The sequence below is a fragment of the Alligator sinensis genome, unplaced genomic scaffold (genome assembly GCF_000455745.1).
Source record: "Alligator sinensis unplaced genomic scaffold, ASM45574v1 scaffold1373_1, whole genome shotgun sequence".
Lineage (NCBI taxonomy): Eukaryota > Metazoa > Chordata > Crocodylia > Alligatoridae > Alligator > Alligator sinensis.
Window position 1 is genome coordinate 279,907 of NW_005842808.1, and position 20,401 is coordinate 300,307.

General features: G+C 45.8%; 1 protein-coding gene across 2 annotated transcripts in view; it reads left to right on the top strand.

The window, feature by feature from the left end:
• Positions 1-3,011: 3,011 nt before the first annotated feature.
• RASSF2 (Ras association domain family member 2) overlaps positions 3,012-20,401 on the top strand; it is a 26,086-nt gene continuing 8,696 nt past the window's right edge. Inside the window, exons 1-9 of one of the 2 annotated variants that reach the window (XM_006035149.3) lie at positions 3,012-3,030; positions 7,074-7,149; positions 9,438-9,513; positions 10,398-10,549; positions 14,167-14,255; positions 16,625-16,785; positions 17,092-17,193; positions 17,766-17,817; positions 17,985-18,106. In XM_006035149.3, the coding sequence (XP_006035211.1) occupies positions 7,106-7,149; positions 9,438-9,513; positions 10,398-10,549; positions 14,167-14,255; positions 16,625-16,785; positions 17,092-17,193; positions 17,766-17,817; positions 17,985-18,106 (798 nt within the window). In that variant the 5' untranslated portion in view covers positions 3,012-3,030; positions 7,074-7,105. Of the gene's footprint in view, positions 3,031-7,041; positions 7,150-9,437; positions 9,514-10,206; positions 10,304-10,397; positions 10,550-14,166; positions 14,256-16,624; positions 16,786-17,091; positions 17,194-17,765; positions 17,818-17,984; positions 18,107-20,401 lie in introns of those variants that run through there. The other variant, XM_025191313.1, reaches the window with a different exon arrangement.

The following is a 20,401-nucleotide window of genomic DNA, read 5'->3' on the forward strand; positions in this document are numbered from 1 at the left end:
AGATGACAAAGGAACTGACTCCTTTACTTTAGAGGTTTTCCCTCTCAAAATTCTGTGATCCTAAGGCATCAAGAGGACAGGAGAGAAGTGTTATTTTTCACTTGAGATGTTATAGCCATACTACATCTGCTGATCAAACTCTTCAACTGGTGCTTTAGGCATCGAACGCAGGGTCCTACAGGTGTAGTTGTCCTGAAGAAATGGGTGATAATATCTTATTGCAGGGAAGTAAATATGTCTCAAAAGGTTGGGGTTTTTTTTTTTCTTTTTTTACCTTAACAGTTCCTTGCTTGTTAAGAGTCAGTGTTTGTCGAGCTCTTCACGCGGTCTCTTGCTGGCAGAGATCGTGGTATCTGTGTGATCTTAGGTCTGTGTTGTTGGCACCGGAAATGTTCTCTGCGTGTGTTATAGGAGGCCACGCTGTCCTAGCACATGAAGACGAGAAGCGTGCTTTCTGTGTGAGCGTTGTTCTGCTCGTGGTGTCTGGCTGCTTTCTGAATTTTTGTTGGGGAGTGGGGGTGGGGAAGAGTGGAGAAACGTTGAATCTGTACAGCAGACCCAAAAAAGGAAGAACATGAAGCTTTTCTCTGCTTAGGAAGTGGACGTGATGAAAGAGATGGGGGGGTGTGAGAGGAGTCGGAGCAGGCTGTCACTTCAGATCTAGCAGCAAGTCAATAAACAGGAAGCTGGGGTTCCTTCAGAAGCGGTTATTTAGTTTCGGGAGCTGGAGGCATGGTTGCCCAGCTCCTGCACCGGCTCTGACATTGTTTTCGGGAAAGAGGAGTCTGTTCCAAAACATTAACTCTTTTACTTCAACTACAGACATACTTTTAAAGCTGCAAGAAGTCTCAGTGCATTGAGCTTTTGGCATTTTACCCCTCACGTGATCTCGAAGAACCAGAGGTTTGGGTTCTTACATAAATAACCATCATGTAGTTTCATTTGGGGACCAGTTTGTCTGCGCGGCAGAGATGAGTGAAAATCCTGTAACAGCATATTTAACCCAGCTGTCTTGGACCCAAATTCCTCTTCCTTTACACAGATATCTGTGCTGCACCCCAAATATGGCTGCATTTTATTATAAACCCAGTTCAGGATCAGCATGAATAACAGGGTAGGTCCTCAATTGGAGCAAAGCGGTGCTTATAGCCCTGGAGTCTCTAAGTAAACTTGAAGTTGCCCTGGCATTAAAGAAGCAGGTACTGAGGGCCCAGCAAGCTTGCTGTCTCCATGCGAGACTCAGATTTCTGTTCATAGAGCCTATCTGTTTGCATTCTTCACTGCTGTTTGCTACTGCTTCTAGTACTTATCTTCATAGCTTTTGGTTAACACCTGATTATAAGGGAAAACTCCAACAAATACAGCACGCTGTGCATCTGTGTGTCTGAGGCAGCAAAGGAGTCCAGTAAAGGCCCAAAGGAGAAATATGGATGCTGTCTATCTGCAGTGTGACTTTGTGGTGGTATTTTTGGTAACATTTTTTCATGGGACAAGTAACCGTGTCATTTCTTCTCCCTTTGCATGGTGATTACCCGGGGGTAACTTCCCCTGACATGCTGCCACAGTTTCAGAATAAAATAGCTGCACACGCCCTGTGCTCGGTTTCTTGCTTTACTTCCCTGTAGTAGTTAGGATAGATAAGTTTGTCATATCTTTGTTTCTGTTCCTGTAGCAGCTAAGGGCCTCAGCCTGGACTTGAGTCTCATTGTGGCAGGTGTTTGTGGCTGCTTAGTAGACAGTCCCTGTAGCAAAGAACTTGGTGTATACGTTTCAAACATGCCTGAGGAAGTTAAGTGCTGAACTCTGGTTAAGGGGTTTAGGTTGTAGCCGTGTTGGTCTAAGGACGTAGGCAGACAAGGTTCCTCGGGTGAATTTGATATCTTTTATTAGACCAACCCAAATGGTTGGAGAATGGTTATTAAGCAAGCTTTCGGGTTCAAAAACCCTTCCTTAACTCTGGTTAAGTGCTTTAGAAAACCACACCCTGAGAATCTAAACAGGCCAGATTGAGGAGAAGGAAAAGAAGCAATTCTTTCCATGCAAAGCACAAAGCAGTTTATGCTGATTTCTTCCTCAAGTCTCAGTTAATAACACGGCTATCCTCCCTTCCTTTCAATAAATCAAGCAAACAAGGTGTAGCTCAAACTGTGGTATTCTGAAGTGGCTGGAAGGTCCCTGGCCCACACATCCAATGGAAATCTTTGCCCTTGGCCGTACAAAACATTTGTAAGCGCTTCAGCATTGGTCTGTGTGTTTCAGATGCTGTGTTGTCACCCTTTCCTCGCTCACCGATCAGTCACCCATCCATGCATCCCTCCCCTGTCTGTAATTGCTGCCGCTTCTGTCGGGGAGATGGATAGATCCCCCAGCAGTGCTCTCATGTCTCGATTCTTCCCTCATGCACAGAAGTGAGACATAATTTCCTCATTTGCTGTCTCTGGGCAGGGGGATTTACCGCTCTCCCCACTTCACACCGAGCATCTATCAGCCTTCTGTTCAGATACCCCTGCTGTCCATCTGGCCCTATTACTCCTGTCACCTTTTCTCTGTGTTTTGTGCTTTTCCCCTTGCAAGCAGGGCATGAAGAGCTGGGTTTGGTTTCACTCCTGCAGCTGCACTGAGTGCTCGGGCAGAATCCTCTGTAGAAGTACATTGCAAAACCCCATCCTGGGTGTATGATTACTTGTTTCTATATTAGTAATGCTGTCCACTTTGTAGTTAAGAGTTTCAAATCTCTGTTCAGCTGTAGACTACACAATCTTTGTACAAAAATCAGTGTTATCCCTGCTCTACAGCTGGAGAAACTAATAACGCCCAGAGAAGTGAAGATGCTTGCCCAAGAAAGGGGTCAGTAGCAGAGCTGAGACTGCAGCCTAATCCCTCCCCCACCAGATCTCAGCCTTGTCCAACAGAAAACACACTGCTCATGGTCTCGTGGTGGTGGCTTTCCTCTTCCTTCCAGCTGCTGTGATAGGTTTCCTGACTCCTCATTGCAAAGAAATGACCGACAGTCTGCAGTAGCGTCTGGGGGTGAGAGCGAGTATAACTGCCTTTACCAGAAACTAGCATGTGATCGGGGATGGGAGACAAATTGGTTTGTAAGAAAACGTCTCTATTGTCATGGGGTCAGCAATGGGCAGCCTTTGGTCTGAGGCTATCTTAACACGCATCCAGCTTTTCAGTACCAGTAGTAGGGAGAGCAGGGTTGTTTCTGGTTTTCCCTGAAGCCCAGGATCAATCAGGGTTTTTCTCTCTGTTTCTGAGTTTCTGTTGTTATGATAAGGTATTCAGCAATCAGATTCCCCGTTTCCCTGGCCCCATTTCCCACATTTCTGCTGAACAAAATGAGCACCTTTTGAAACTCAAATCTCACGTGGTGGCAGGGAGAGGAGGGAAGTATGAAATGCTCCAAGGACTATAACAGGGATAGTCAGACACTGCAAGGCCATGTAATTTCAGGCTTTGGTTCCTGGGAGTTGGGAGACCTGCTAAGGATTTATGGGAAATCCCTTTACCCCTCTGGGCTAGTTTTCCCTGTGTCTTGCCTATTTAAACTGAAATGGTACATCTGCATTGCTATGACAGCTCACGCACCTCTGCATAAGCTGCTATCTATCTCAAAACTAACTTTATATTGCTAGCAGCACTGGCTAGACCAGGGGTGGGCAATTAGTTGGGCTGGAGGGCCACTTAAAAACTTGTGCAGAGCTCTGGAGGGCCACAGGGCTGGGGGAGCTGGGTGCTGACCAGGCCTCAGCCCCCTGTCATAGCTGTTAATACCCCAGGGGGCGGGGCGATGGAGGGTGGCTGGGGGAGATCCCAATGTATTCTATCCAGAAGGAGCAAGTAGGCAGGGAGACTGGCCCAGGACCACTGCAGGCAGGCACACTTGACTGGGCAGGTGGGACAGGGTTGCGGGTGGGTGGGGAGCTACATCGGGGAGAGGGACAGGCAGGTGGGGCCAGGGTTGGGGCCAGGATCACAGGGTGGTGACTGCGCAGGGCAGGGGCCCAGGGCAGAATGGAACTGGTGCCCGTTGCAGGGATGTGCAGGCAGCAGATCATGGCTCTGCTCCAGGCCCCATGCTGTCATTGCCCTGAAATCCCAACCCTGGCTCCCACCTGCCTGTCCCACTCCTGGGTGCCACTCCCTGCTCGCCCACAGCTCCATCCCATCCCATCGGCCTGGCCGAGCGTGCCCTGCATGCAGGACGACCCACTGCGGGCTGGATGGAATCACGTGGTGGGCTGCATCCAGCCCACGCGCTGTATTTGGCCCACTCCTGGGCTAGCCTGTTCTGGGTACCTGGCTTAGCTAACTGAAACCAGTTTGAGTATGCCTGCATAGTGAAGTCACTGATGTATGTAGACATACCTCAAGGGGAATCTGCAGTCAGTTCCTGGCTCTGCCACAGATTTCCTGTGTGACCGTAATCTTCTGGGACCTAAACTTCACGTCTGCAACTTGAGGATAGTACTGCTTTTCCCCAGCAATGTACAAGTTTTTTGGGACAAGGGCTGACTCATAGTAGGTGTGGGTGCGCTGCGTTTACTGTGTGGCTTGATCTCCGATGGGGCCTGTAGGCGCTTCGGTTGAAACACAGAGAAGTGCACTGAGTTAGTAGCAGGGCAGGCTAAAGATCAGTTTTGCGCTCCAGGTGAATGATGATGTGTTTTGAGCCTCTAATTAAAAAAAACATTCATTTTCTTAAGTGAACCTCTCCCCACAACCGAATGCTGGTCCATTCAGTGTGTCCTCAGCTACTTCACCATCTTGGAGGTGATTGTGAAACTCAGTGGCATATATACTAAGAAATGCAAAGCAAAGTCAGCCTTTCTGTTGCAAGTTGAGCTAATCATCATTAAGCTTCTGTTCTGCTTTTTTCAGCCCGTGCCCTATAAACGCACTGTTTAGTTGCCGCGTTGAATTTCCTGCCCTTTATTGGCTTGTATCTCATGCTTGCTTATGCCTGTGCTTAAATACAGGCCTTTGTGTTTGGACCCCTCTTGGCTTCAGAAGCATGAAACAGAATGTTATTTTATTTTTATTTCGGCTTATGATGATTCTGGTACTGAGCTACAAGATTGGATCCTGTATTATTTCTTAAATTGTGGCCCATGATGGTCCTTTTCCTGGAACTGCAGGGCAGTGAAGATGGCTGAGTAATTTCCTGAAGGCACGAATAAATGTGTGCGCCTACATTTGCATGTTGCATGTAATAGTGGAATATATATATATATATTTGCATGGAAACTCCTATTTAAGCACTTGCGTATTGCAGCAATACTCTGATTTGTATTGCAGCAACATGTACGGGTTCCTTTGTGCTGCATGTTTCCAAAACAGGGAAGGAAGAAATGTGACCGGAAGAGCTAACATCGTTATAAGCAATCTAATCATTTCTCATTAGTGTTAAACAATTTTGAAGTGGGATTCCTGGGGTGTCTCATGCATGATATTTTCTTAAGCACCTGTGTGCTTATGGGCATTTGATGTACTGTCTCAAGCTAGCTGAATTTCACGCCTCTCAGAAATAAAGTTGAATTCTAGGTCACTTCCAAGGTCAAATGTTTAGGGTTTTTGGGTTTTTTTATTTGTGGGGGGGTGGGGGGTGGTTTGGGCATGTTTTCATGAGAGAGAAATTTAGCAAATTGTCTGTCTCCATGACAAAATTCACAGAACTGCAGAAAGTTGGTGGCCTCAAAGTAAAAATGGAATCAACTTTCCTTGCAAGGGCTGCCTGCACTTGCAAGTGGAGAAAATGTCGAGAGGTTTTTGGTTTGGGAGGGCTGGGGGGTCGAAATGAGGCTGAGTGAATTTCTTAAGCAAGGATGGGCCTGTAAAATGGCAGTTGGCCTTTTGTGTATGGGAAGCGGTTGGTTCTCACGACACTAGAACAATATGCCGGACCCTGAAACGCGGAGGGGTTCAGTTGTCCTTTGTGAATATTTTGCATGCCGTTCAGTAAACGCACAATGTAACTCAGCTGGTCAGTTCAAACCAACCCTTTCCTTATTGATCAAGGCTGATTTAATTAGGAGCAAATATTGTGGCCAGGGGTGTCTATTGTCGATACTTATGAAAATGCATGGCACCTCTGGCTACTGGCAAGCTGCCAGAGGAGCACAGCTTGTGCAGGCCCAACTGTCCTTGTATTTATTTTTAAGCCAGCTGTTTATTGTTTTCCCTGCTTATTTCCCTCTCTCTTTCCCCTCCTGCAAAACCCCAAACCTTTTTTCTGCATGCAGTGGAGCTGAAAAGCACAGTCCATTTGGTCTCCTCTCTCTGCACCTTTGTGTGCATTTCGGTTGCATTGAGTTTCTGCCACCTTCAGAAGCTCAGCCAAGCTCAGTGGAGAGTTGCAATGTCCGTCACAGCCGTTCTCCAGACAGTGGAGCAAGGGACCTAATAGGGAGAGGTGACGGGGGCCAGTGGAGTTGCAAGGGGGAGTGGGGGAGGACTGGCTCAGACTGAATCGAAGCGGGATGGGAGCTGAGCGATAAACAGGCCTCCTGTCCTCCACTCCCTTCCTGTGGGAGTCCAAAGAGTGGACATACTGAAACACTTTCAGAGACGTGTCTCTGATATTTCTGGCCTGGAAGATCACCAGGAATTGTGGGAGTCCAGGAAAGCCTGGACAGATTTTAGATCACTAGTCCCAAATTTGGCCCTAGGAAGGGAAGTCACTGACCTCACCTTTCAGTGGGAGCTTCCCAGGATTCATAGATGTTAGTGGATGGAAGGGACCTTATAAGATCATTGGGTCCAGCCCCTCTGCACTTGGGCAGGAAAGACTGCTGGGGTCAGATGACAATCTATCCGTGGTTCCCATTGTCTGCTTTTTTTTCCTCCCTGCGCATATTTTAGCTTTAAATCCTTTCCTTTCTATGTTGCCCTCCCTGTCATTGACTGACTTTGTGGTGAGGTGAATCTAAGCTCTTTCATACCGATGGGAGTTGGAGCACTGGCATCTGTGAGCCCTGGGTCAGGCCCAGTCAGCAAGCAATAAGAGAGAAATAATAGAGTCACTAATGCACCTTTCTCTTGTTTCCTTTTCTCCCTAAACAATTCAGATCTCTGCTCCTCATGAAAGAAGAGCGTGAGGATGGATCCCCTTGTCCCCTGCGGAAAAGACAGATACATTTCCATGTAAGATTTTTGCTGTGGCTTCAGCGCAGAACTATTTTCAGCGTTTGTCCCGGTGATTTATTTGCAAAGCTCCCTGGGGATGCTGGGGGAGGGGCAGACTCAGTTGCACAAAGGTCTGGAGGCCGGGGACAGAGGTAGAGGGTGGTGATATATCTAGCAAGTGGTAATGCAAAGCGTGGAAAAATCCATAGAAGAGGTGTGGGGCTGATGATATTCATTCGCTGAGAAAGTATTGAACAATTGAAATTAAGGAAAAGATGCCTATGGTTTTGCAGACACATCCTTACATTGTCAAAGCATTCTCGACCAGCTCTGATGTCTGCAAGGAAGCAAAAGTATTCCCAGGCTTTAAACATGCCTTGAAAGGCACTAAAATAACGCACCTGAGATTTTTTTTTTCTTTTCACCCCAACAGCAAATGCACCAGTCTGATAAAGCCAAAGCAGCCTTAAATCTAGTCAGACAATTAAACAGGGTTAATGACTGCTTGACATTGCCATAAAACAGCCCAAATCACCTGGAGATTTGTACACTCACTACCTCAGCTTGGCCATCTTATTTTTCCTGGAGTAACTACAGCTGTGGCATATTTTGAACTTGGATGAAAGCTCTTAGATCAGTGACAGGAACAGTGAACAGACAGGGCTCAACTTGTTGTGATGGGGGCTGCTTTATTTGCTTGAGCACCAAGTCAAGTGACTGTGTATTTCTTCTATCTTGCAGCCTTGAAACCTACTGCCTCAAGGTCTGCCTGTTTTTATTATGGTTATAGCTCTTTGGTCAGTAGAGGAAGGGCCTGTTGCAAGCCCCAGGCAACACTCCTTTGGGAATAATATTGGAAAGCAGGTCCTGGTGCTTTTAGTAAAGTAATCCATACTCTGGACCAGAAGAAGCAATAAAGATGCATTTATGGCATCGATCACCAAAGGGTTTGGAAGCTGCTCACTACTTAAACCAGTGCGAAAGCTTTGCCTATCTGGATCATCTTGAAAACCTCCAAAGGTGGTGGTGGAATCTCCATCTTCAGAGCTTTTCAAGACCCAGCTAGATGAAGCTTTGGCTGGGATGATCTAGTTGGGGCTGATCCTGCTTTGAGCAGGGCATTGGACTAGATGGCCTGAGGCCCCTTCCAACCCTGATTTTCTATGATTCTCTCTCTCAGGCTTGGGTATTGATACTTCTGGTACACTGTTTTTGAAAGGCTGCTGAGAATGAGAAGGGATGGACAGGGTCAGAGGAATACCTTGGAATCGGAGGAAGAGATTCTGCTTCTCTTGGTATCGGTGCCTCTGCTGCTATAGATGCACAGCTGATGTCATACAGATATGCCATGAATTATTTGTCTGAAACAGAGAGCAAAAGGAAGATGTGTCAATCTTGTGATCAGGGCGCTGTGTTAGAGCTGTCCAGAGCCTAACTGACTAGCTTGCTGACTGTACTGGAAAACTTGGGGGGGGGGGGGAAAGACTTCTGTTTGGGGTCCAGCAGACAACTCGTTTGTGAGGGGGCAGAAGAGGGGAGCATTATCATTTTTTAATTAAACGCAGATAAACTGTGAAATGCAGCATCATTTTGCAAGACAAAAAACCTGAGAAAAAGAAACGGCTGGGGTTTTTTTGTAAGGGCAAGGAGCCAAAAAAGATTGAAATTTGACACACATTCACAAAGAGCTGATCCAAAGAGTTGGCTTAAGGAAGCAACTCTGGGGCAGGGAACGACTGACCACTCATCTCATTGTCCTAAGTCTCTAAATGGAAGCTCTGGCCGTGGCTGGGTTTATGCTGGAGGTTGTATAGCATCCTGGCTCTCAAAGCCCATGGTCACATGAGATGCTCAGCTTTTATATAAAAAAGGGAATCTGTTTCTATTCCTTGTGGTTGCAAAAAAAAGCTTGAAATGGTGACCATAGGTGTAACTCCTGCCCTGACATTTTTCTAAATGCAGATGCGCCCCCTGAGTCTGGAGAAGGGAGGGAGCTTGAACTTGGCCAAAGAGGACTAGTGGCAGCTCCTTCCACAATGCACTGGATGGTTCATTTGTTGAGTAGCTTTTGTCATAGCTAACTTGTGTAATGGCAGAGTTGTCGGGGCATGCCTGGGGATCCTGGTTGGCTTTAATTCAGCCAGACTCTGGAAGGTAACTCCTTGGCTTCCCTTCACTTAACTGTCTTTGGTTTGGTTGCCTGAGGGTTACCATTTCAGGTGCTTGGATGCCAAAGGGATGGATTTCACAAGTACATAGTATCATCTTTCCTCAGCATCTTTCTCTCCTTTCTTTTATGCTTCCAGAAATGAACTGATGTTGCATTTGAAGACATACAACTTATATTATGAAGGTCAGAACTTGCAGCTCCGGCACAGAGAGGTAAGAAATCCAATGAGCAAATATCGACTTATGTGACTTAGATGGAAGCACCAAAATGAAAAATGAGAAGGGCTGGCTTGATGTAGGCCAGAGAGGTCAAAAATTGACTATTACCAGCCCTGGTTATTGTTTTGGAGTAGGAGTGCTCCTAGAAATGCACACTATTTTAAGCCTCAAGGAGATCACAATCAGCTAGACTTGCTCTTTTATTATGTATTTTTTTTAAATTTCCTAAATTGTAGTAATTTAGGCCCAATTCATGTTCTTTGAATGTTCAGTGGGATCCTCATGGTATTTAGTGACATCAACCACAGGAGAGAAAATGGAGGCTTGCCTGCACTAGTAAGATGTGTTGTTTTTACCTGTCTTGGAGGAGGTAATGGGATACAACCCTTCCCAGTGTGCACAGGTAATGTGATACAGCGTTTCCCCATGTGTACACAGCATGTACCTGTGTAAAGGGCTTTCAACAAGTCCGACTATTTCAGTATGGCAAGGCAAATAAATTTATGTTACAACAACTATGTCCATACAATGGCTTCCTCCAGTGCTATTTGGGTTTTTAAAAAATGCTCAGCCAAAATCATTTTATAAGTAAAGCCTCAAGGGTAGGCCAGGACTCCTGGGCTCATGCCTGGTACAACCCAGCCAGTAAATTTTATTCCTTTCTGTGTCCTTTTTCCCCCTTCCCAGTGGAGATTATTCTACATGTGTCCCAGAGAGCAGGAGCTCTGAGGCTTTGTTAGTGATGATGGATTGGATCTGGGCTTGGGGAACCTTGGAGGAGGAGGTCTGTGTGCTGTAAACATGATTTGTAGGGGCTGGTGGGTTCTGGCCAGGACAGAGGCATGAGGCATTCCCATGTGTCTCTGTTTGCTGTGCAGGAGGAAGGCGAGTTTATCGTCGAGGGTTTGCTGAACATCTCCTGGGGCTTGCGCCGGCCTATTCGTTTGCAGATGCAGGATGACAACCAGCGAATCCGGCCCCCTCCATCCTCTTCCTCTTGGCACTCTGGCTGCAATCTGGGAGCACATGGGTCAGTTTGTGGTCCTCCTCTTTAGTGCAGGTGCTGTTGTAAGAGTTTGTCTGCATGGAGTCATCGTGTTTGTACATTCACTGGATTCTACTGAATCACTGGGGACAGGATGTCCCATTACAGGAGCAGGCTAATGGGGGGTGTCTTCTACACCAGTGGTTCCCAAACTTTTTTTTATGTTGTGGACTGGCACAGGAGTGGGACAGGGTACACAGAGCAGGCTGCCTCCCTCCCGGGGCTGCCCCGCTGCCCAGCTTTAACCCTGCACATGGCTGCTGGCAGCGGAAGACGCTCACCCAGACAGACAGACGAGGGTCCGAGTGGGGGGCTTGTGCCACGACTCGGCAGCCAACCCTTCATGGCCCGGTGGTTGGGAACCTCTGTTCTACATTGTATTTGTCATGGGGCTTATGGCCAGTGCACTCAAAGGAGAACAGGCACATGCTCGAGCTGGCCTGCTTGCTTTAGTGAGGTGTTTGCATTATTGGTATCACAGTAGACCCAACCAAGCTCACAACCATACTTTTCTGGATGTTGTACAAAGATGTAGTAAAGAAATAATCATCTAACTGGAGAAGCCAGGCAAAATGAGGGGCGGGGAACTGAACCATGGGGAGGTGAAATGACTCGCCCCTGCATCACTCAGAACCTGGTGTATAGACATTGGCAATCTGGGATGGAAAGCCCTCTGTGTACCTGCTGGTTGGTGATACTTTATTCTTTGCTGTCAGTTGGCAAACATACATTAGACACCAGTGCTATTAACCTTGTGAATTCCCATCTTGCAGCACTTGTGGACCTTATTTGGTATTCAATAAAAACAGACAAACAAACAACTAAAGCTACCATGGGACGCAAACCCATGAAGACTTATGGCAGAGTGAACTTCCCCAATTTTCTTTACAGCCAGTGTGTTTTACTGACCCCATATTTTATCTGCTCCCTAAAGAGGTCTTTAATTTCTCAGTTTGCCAACAGAATTATTTTTCTAGCTTGGCTCTCGCAGTTTCCATGTGAAATATATGTTACATCAGTGCAGCTTTCCTCTTACTGGGCCCGCGATGAAACGGCATATTTTCCCACCATCAGATTTGGCTGTTGCCTCAGTTTCCCTGCAGGTTGAGTGACAAGGTTGCCTTCTGGCCAAACTGAAACCTCCCCTTTCCAAAGTCAACAAAAGAAGCCAAAAAGTGGGGAAAATAAGACTCCATAGGCACAGCTGCTAATGTTTACTTTGGCGTACTGATGCATGTTAGAAAACTACCTTGTCCACTGCAGGATTTAACAATGCACTAACTAATTTGTTGGGTTGTTGTTTTTTTTGTTTTGTTTTGTTTTTTTTAAAGAAAACCACCTGTTTTCCTAGGGGAGATGAGACTGTAGGGTATACATTTACCTACTTTTTGTATCTCAAGTTAATAGATTGCCAAGTAATTTAGAGTACTTATCAACATGTCTACAATGAACACTCTCCATATCTTTGTTCCATGCTACAACTGTTTGTGCTTTAGCCTTTCTAGAAGATGCATAGTACTCAAAGAAAACTGATGTGGGGCAATTCAGTGAAATGCACTGGATTGTATTATACAAGAGGTCAGAGTAGGCAATGTAATGGTCCTGTCTGGCCTCAAAAACCATGAATGACTTAATAAATGTCATGGGGAGAGAAAAAAGTATAAATCAGGGAGGGAGGTTCCCAGCACCCCCAAAGTACTTTCTTCGCATCATTCTGGTATGACCACACTATCTGTTAGGTGTGTCGTGGGGCTGAGGAAAGCCACTGCAGATTTCACGTAGGATAATATGCTGCGGGCTCTATGTTTAAGTGAGACATCTGCCCTCCCTTTTTGATGCATGAGATAATGATGTATTTGTTGCAAACTACTCACTTACGTAAATAAGCTCAACAAAAGCTTCTTGTTCAAAACTTTCCCCTTGGTTCAAATCATCTGAAAAATCAAAAAAGGGAGGGAAGGAGATTTTAGGGAAGCGTTATCAAGTTTCCCCCTGGTCCCTATAAAAGAATCAGAGATATGATGGAAAAAAATCACGGCTGAAAAACACCAAATCTAGCCTGCTTCACCTGACTGACTAGTTTGATACTGAGACATGAGGTGACGACGGCAATTTCCAAAGCAAAACAAAGTGCCATGTCAAAAGGTACTTTCGAGTGAAGTTGAATAGGCTGCCTCCCATAATTCTTTGGAAAATGGAAAAACAGGCTTTAGAAATCCCTGTCATTTTTCTGTGAAGTGACTGTAGAGGCCTGCTTCTCCACACCTACTAGAGAGGACTAGAGGGCAATACAAGGGGGGGACAATAAGAAATGCCAGACAGCCCTGGCTGGGGAGCTGGATTACAATGCACATTGTGTCTGCATGTCTCTCTCTCCCCTTTTCACATTCAATTAAAAAATTACAATATAGTAATAAATAGGTGATGAATTTTCCTAGCTATTGGACTTGTTAAAATGATGGGATTTGACTGAGCTGGTAGATCGAGCGACTTGTTATTGACTCTCTTAGTCTAACCATGAACAAACTGTTCCTTTTAGCTGTGCATTAAGATACAAGGTGCTTGTGTTGAAAAACCATGCTAAAGATCTCTGGACACTGATTTCTGTGTTAACTGGACACGTTGCTGCGTGGCTTACAGTAGTACCTAGAGGCACCAACCAATCTTTACTGGGCAGTTGACAGTCTTCTAGCAAGGGACAGTCCACGCTCCAAAGTGTTTACAGTCTGAATAGACAAAGCTGGCAAAGGACGATAGTAGGGACTGACAGAATAGCCTGTTCAGCATTGCAGTCCACATCAGTGGCAGAGCCAAAAGTAGGACTCGGGTCTCCCCACTCCCAGTCTGGTGCCCTATCTACTGGACACTGTGACTGCTCCATGTATGTCTGACAGCATTGACCTGTGACATTCAATGTAAATACAGTCTGTTATGACTCCCGTGTTTGCAGGACAGAAGTTGTTCGTAGGCATTATCTGCCTATGCACAGAGGTGAATTAAATAGCTGTGTTAAACCTAAGGGGAGATTTCGGCTTTCTTCTCATGTATTATATTTTATAGGATTAAAAGCCTGACATTTCTCCATACTGCAGTTCCAGGCCAAGGAGCCAGAAGTTCTGTCTCCTCTGCCCAGTAGCTGACAAAAGCTTTGAACAACTTTCCAGATTAATCTGAGTCTAGCTGAAACCTAACCAACTTGTCAGATATAAAACTAACTTTTGCCTTTGATCCAAAAGTTCAGCCACGGTCTTTCTGGCACCAAGTGTATTTATTGCTCAGTCCTGTGCAAAGCTGAAAATAAGTGGGGAGAGAATTCCCCGGTATGTGGAGGGCCAGCAGGAGGCCTGTGGCTTTTGCGCAAGGTGCATTGCCGCCTTGCTTATGTTTGTGCAAGCTTATCTCTTTCTGAATGTATGCCTTGATTGGATCTGAGGATGATTTCTAACAGAGGTGCCTGCTGGGTAGGACAGCTGCTTCTATGAGTCTCCGTAATATATGAGAAAATAAACTCACTGTATCAGTTCTTAAAAGTCTTAAGAAAAAACAGTAGTTTCAAGCTACTTTCCACCTCTACATAATAACAGTATATCTGTCTCTATTAGGTCGGTAGTGAAGCCAAGTACCTTACCAGATATTCAGATAACAGATGTAGATGCTATGACAGATGCTGAGGGTCCTGAAAGTGGAGCAGGTAAGATGGGGAAAGTGGACTGGCTACTTGGCTTGATTGCCCATCTCAAGAGGGGGAATGGCTCATGCTTGCAAGTTTTGCCTTCTTTTAATTTCGTCTGAAAAATGTCCAGCGGATTCAAGCACTGCCTTTGGCTTGTCCTATATGAAGCTATTCATCTGTCTATATTGCAGGCTGTGCAGGTCGGAAAGCTGACAGTCAAGGTTGCCAAGCCGCTCCTAAGTGGCGTGTACAGAATAAGGGCTGGGGCTGCACGTGGAAGGATGGGGATAACAGAACATATTCTGCTACAGCTTCCCCTGGCTCCCTCAACTTCCAGTGCCCCTGAATCTGCGGCTATCCTGTATTCCTCCCTAGTTTTTGTTAAGTCCTAACCCTAATTGCCTGCTGTAAAAATCCCAATGAGCATGCTGCTGCCAATTAATGAACTCCTCCCATTTCCCCCCGCCCCCCTCCCCTTGAGCCCCAGGAGTGTCTCACTTCATCCAAGTGCCTCGGAAAAGCTCGGAGCAAAACCCCAGAGGAAAGCGATGAAAACAAGAGCCATTGAGTAACAATCTCCATTTGTCCTGGTGCTTCCCTTTCCTTTGGCAGCTCCCACCCACCCCTCGTGTGTCCCTCACTCCCTGCTTGAAAGAGGAATAATAGGAGCCATTGTTAAATGCCGTTACCATGGGGAAATAAACATTTCTAAGGAGGGCTTTTCTCTTCCCATCCGTCTGTGTGTGTGCACGCCTGGAGTTCAGCCTGAAGGGCCTTTCCTGTTTAAAGAGGAGCAAGAGATCTGTCTCTGCTTTAGGCGTGCTTTTTAACCCCTAGCATGCTCGGTTTCGCTGCCTGTCTTCCTCCTGCTGTGGCCTATCAGTTGTCCTCAACCAAGCATGGCAAGGCTGGGCCATTATTGGGATAGGAGACTGCCCTTGGAATAGAGGCACAGAAGGGGAAAGAGACTTGCCGAGGGTCTCTCCCAATAGCTCAGTGACTGAGCCAGGAACAGAGTCCAGGTTTCATGCTTGTCCATTTCCGGTAGTGTTTGTCCTGGTGTTGAACTGATGATGCCCCTGTGTGGGGTTAGCTAGGAGGGGGGATGCTGGAGGTGCCCTTTGAGGCAGACAAGCTGATGCCCAGGTCTCTGGGGGCGGATACGGAGCCCAGAGTAGTTCTTGACAGTGCTGTCAACATTAAACCACTTGTGCAGGCCTCAAGTCTATCTGGGTGATTGTTATACCTTTTTAGGCCTTTCTGGTGCTCTGCTCAAATCCTGACTCATGCTCAGTCATTCTCTCTGGCTTTGGGCACATTACTTCCCAGAATGACTGAGTACCTGCAGCTCATGCTAGCACTTTACATTGCAGGTGGTCAAATTACAAATTCCAGGTGGCCCTGTGGATAGGGTTTTCAACCTTTCTGCTTCATTTCCCCACCTGTCCAAGTGCATGGTACTTCCCTGTCTTGCCTGGGGCACTGAGGGTCTATCTGAGCCTATTTCAGTGCCAGCTCTTAGAAACTGCCCGTATGATTAACTGTTACTAGTTTATAAAACACGTTGCACACAACATTATTGTATTAACTTGGAAATATAAGAGCCTTGCTTTAAGTGGCCACACATGCCCCTAAAAATGACTATGTAGTGAAAATGCAAGGCTTCTCCTGAAGGCCTAGTCACTGCGCCCTGCAGCATGAGTCTGGAATGGAGCATGATGGAAATTTGTTGGTACAGGTGTGCTTTGAATGCAAAAAAAAATCTAAGTTCTAGTTCAAATGGTTCATTAAAAATAGATGATCAGGCAAGTTGTTATCATTTGGGTCTGATCCAGTTGTCATGCAGAGATCTGAAGCACTGGTCTGGTTTTCCTGATCTCATTAAAAAAGGGCAAGGGGAGGGGGAGGGGTGGAGGTAAATTATGAAAAAGCAAATAAGGTGCTTCATAAGAAAGGGGGTCTTGGCTCTTGTATGGATTGACACAGTAATTCTGATTTATTAGGCTCCATCAATGCATCAGAGAGCAGGGCTGCAGCTTAGTAGTTGAATCAGTGTAAATTAGGATCTTAGCACACTAGTTTCAATTGGTCTTGGAGTAAAAAAAATGTGCATCTTGCTAGACATAGTTAAAAACAGTTTTCTAAGACTGTCACGTTTTACTTGGGTACATGGGCATTGAGTAGCCCATAATGTTGCATGCAGGGTACAGTTGTGGACCAATGCCCTGTTGTGCTGGGTGCTGTGCAAACAGAGGACCAAGAGAGAACTATTGTCCCCCACACCGTTGCAGTTGAAGCAGCAATGATGTGTTTGTCTCTATGGATGTCTCTTTCCTGTGCATGACTGTCCTGCGTGACAAAACCATCCTTGCTTCTGTCCCTTTCAGATGTCAATGACTTAAAATCCCAGCCGGAGGAGACACCGCAGCTGATGAGGACCAGAAGCGACGTGGGTGTGCGCCGCAGGGGAAATTTTCGCACCCCGAGTGAGCAGCGGCGGATCAAGCGCCATCGCTTTTCCATCAATGGGCACTTCTACAACCACAAAGTGAGGGCCTTGCACTGGGGCCTGGGAGAGGTCAGGAGTCATTTGGGTCACAGAATAGAGAGCAGAGTGGTCACGATTTGAGTGTCAGCCCTGAGTGCCAGGCTGGATAGCAGCTCTGCAGAGTGCTCTTCCTTGTGGGCATCTTGTAAGTGTAGAGGGTAGCATGCCTGTGCATCACTGAAAGCCTTTAAAGTGAGACTAACAAAGGGCCTAGAATATCTATAGAGGGAACCAGGTGCAAATTTCCCTCTGGAGGGAGGTGGGGAAGTGTAATCTGAATATTCTAAATTTTCTTTCCCAATTTAGACCTCTGTGTTCACGCCAGCCTATGGCTCCGTTACCAATGTCAGGATAAACAGCACAATGACAACTCCTCAAGTCCTCAAACTGCTGTTGAACAAATTTAAGGCAAGTCGAGCTGTGTCTCAAGTTGTTTTTTCTGCTAAATTTTCTCATCTGACCAGTCTCATTTCGGTTTCTCTCACTTACTGATTCATTTTGAGAGAGCCTGTGTGTTAGACCAACCTGTTTGACTCCTGCTGCATGCCAAGCTAAGCACAGCTCCTTGGGAGAGGAGCGTGTGTAGTGTTTAAAGCAGGAGGCTGGCACTTACCCCTGAAGCCTGGAAGGGACCATAAAAAGGGTCAGGGTGCCCTAATGATCATTAGAGCTGAATGCTCTGCCTGGCTTGCTGAGTGACCTTGGGCAAATTGCTGCATCTCTGGCTGCCCCTTATATTGGGCCTAACACAACGAAACCTTTCTTAGTTGAGGGTGGTGGATGCTACTATAATAAATGTCAATTAAAGGGCTAATTGACTGTGCCCCGCTCTGTCCTGTGTTTACCTATCTCTTAAATGGACAGAGTTCTTGTCGACAAGAATCCTCAGAATGATTCCAGATGCTCTGAAATTGCTTTTCTTGACTATAATCCAGCCGTATATTGATCTCTGTTTTGTTGCTGTTGTTGTCTTTGTTCAGATTGAAAACTCTGCTGAAGAATTTGCATTGTATATTGTCCACACCAGCGGAGGTAAGTCTGCAAGAAATCCTCTGCTTACAGCAGCTCACTCAAACAGGGTTTAGCATATGTCCTGTTATGATCTTTAAGGCGAGCTGTCAGTATTAAAAATGGCACCTTCTCTGTTCTCCATATAATCTGCATACTAATTGCTCTTCTTTATTATTGGGCTCTGGCAGAAAAGCAGAAGCTGAAGACTACAGACTACCCCCTGATTGCCCGCATCCTACAGGGGCCATGTGAACAAGTCGCCAAGGTTTTCCTGATGGAGAAGGACCAAGTCGAAGAAGTCACCTATGATGTGAGTACCAGATCACATGTCTGTTGAGCTTTAGAAGCCGGTGTGAAGAAGCAGACCATTTTTTGCTAGTTCACCGTGGCAGGCAGACAGACGGGACCTTATAACTTTTAGGTCAGTGATACAAAAGCTGGGGTTGGCTGGAAAGTTGTGTAGAGAACAAAACAGCAAACAGTTGGGATGGGGATAGGTGTGGAAGACAAAAGAAGCAAAAAGTTATCACTTGTGGGGGAGTCTAACCAAAATGCCACCCAAAGTGTCTCTGTCTTTGCAAAAATTAGCTTTTTTGGTGGCTAAAAGTGCTCAGGGCTCCAAGAGCTGCTCTAATTGAAGCACCCAGAGCATCTCATGTATCAGTATCCCTGTGCTTCAGAATGGCGGCTGGCGTGTTTTATCTAAAGCTTATCAAACGAGTTTTTGAGAAAGCGCCCCCACCACCATTTTGAAGCACGGGGTCAATGATACATGAGACACACAGGCTGGCTGGAGCACGGTAATTACCACGCTGCAGCAGACTCAATTAAGCCTCTGGCCTTGTGTACAGGTACCCAAAGTGTTAAGAGATCAGCTTTAAAAACAGTCAATTTCATTGGCAAAATCTCTGGTTACTTTTACACATGGTCCGATGGGTTCTGATTAATCCAGTCTGCTGGAGCTTTCTAATCAAAACACTCCAGCGTGCTGCAGCGGCTCATGTATTCAGCACCCTCATGTTTCAAAATGGTGGCAGGGGTGCTTTAACTAAAGCATGTTGAATGAGCTTTAGTTAAAGCACCCCCACTGCCATTTTGAAGTGCAGAGCCCTGAATACACAAGATGCTGCAGGCATTTTAATTAGAGTGGCTCCTGAGAGCTGTTCTAACATTAAAATGCTCCACCGCACCCCAGAGCATGTCTATAAGTGCCTTATAGGATTTTTTAGAGTCATTTCTGTCTAGCCTCATTTTCATTTGGTTGGCCTTTTACTCTGAATGCTAATGCAGTGCACCTTGATATTGGGTACTGAACCTAAACATGTCATTATAGCACCTGCAGGGTGTGAGGTGGTATTTTCAAAGAATTTGGGGGAGTTAGGTCCCCTCCTTTCCCAAACGGTGTGCTAAATTACACAATTTCAATATGACTTTCAGTGGGATTTAGGTACCTAGCTCCCATTTAGATGCCATAGAAAATTCTACCCAAGTCACTTTTGGGTACTCTGAAAATACCAGTCTTCACTTCCTATACAAGTGTGCAGGCCTTTCCTGCACCAGGGTGAATTTATGCTTCCCTAGCACTTGGCAAAAGGCAGTCAGATCTGCTGAATCCAGATAGATTAGCAAAGTGAATGATGGCAGAGCCCTGCAGTCCACCACCTGCCTGTGCAGAAGTGTTTCTTTCTTGGATTTCCTTGCAGACACAATGTTTAATTAGTGTTCAGGCTTATATGTTGTTAGGGAAGTAGAGGGAAAGGATTTTCGTTGAAAAATGCTTACGTTGCTGTTTTCTGGAAAGGGTTGACCTTCAAAAGTTCCCCATTTTGAAGAACTAGGAACAACTTTCATAATTGTCCAAACATGGTATTTTCAAAATGGAAAAGGTCTTCTCTGGTGGAAATAACCTTTTTGTTTTGAGATTCTGAGAGCTGAGAGATTCTGATTATGAGAGCTACCTGAAATGTTAAAGGAAAGGAAAGAAAATGTTACAAAGATGAGTTTTGCTCTGATTGGAATGTTCTTGGCTCCCTGAAGTCTTTGAGATTTGATCTTTGGTTCTAATTCAGGATAGACCATTTTTTCAAACTCTGACCCTGAGGAAAATCCGTCTAGCTGGTTAAAAATAGATGTATATCCTCTGGATTAGTGAATCACCTGTACCTACTGCCTATACCATGACTTTTCTGCCATGTATCCTAATGCATTGAATTGGCAGCCAGGTCATGTTAACCATCTGATTTTTCTGCACTTGATCAGAGTTCTTTATATGCACTCATCTATAATGTGTTCTTTGACTTAATTGATGCTTCATAACGTGGAAAATGCTGCTGGTGAAAAATAGCTATTGTTTGCCCTCTGGTGGACACATGGTAATCCTACTGCAACTGGAGTCCCTGTTGGTGCTTACAGTAACTCTCATTAAAGTAGATAGAAAATGGCAGAGTTCAGGGTAGAGGAAGTATTAGGTGCTCTGTTTACACCTGATGCTCCATATCAATCTGTGAAGGATAGAAAATGTGGGCACATATAGATTCATAGATGTTAGGGTCGGAAGGGACCTCAATAGATCATCGAGTCCGACCCCCTGCATAGGCAGGAAAGA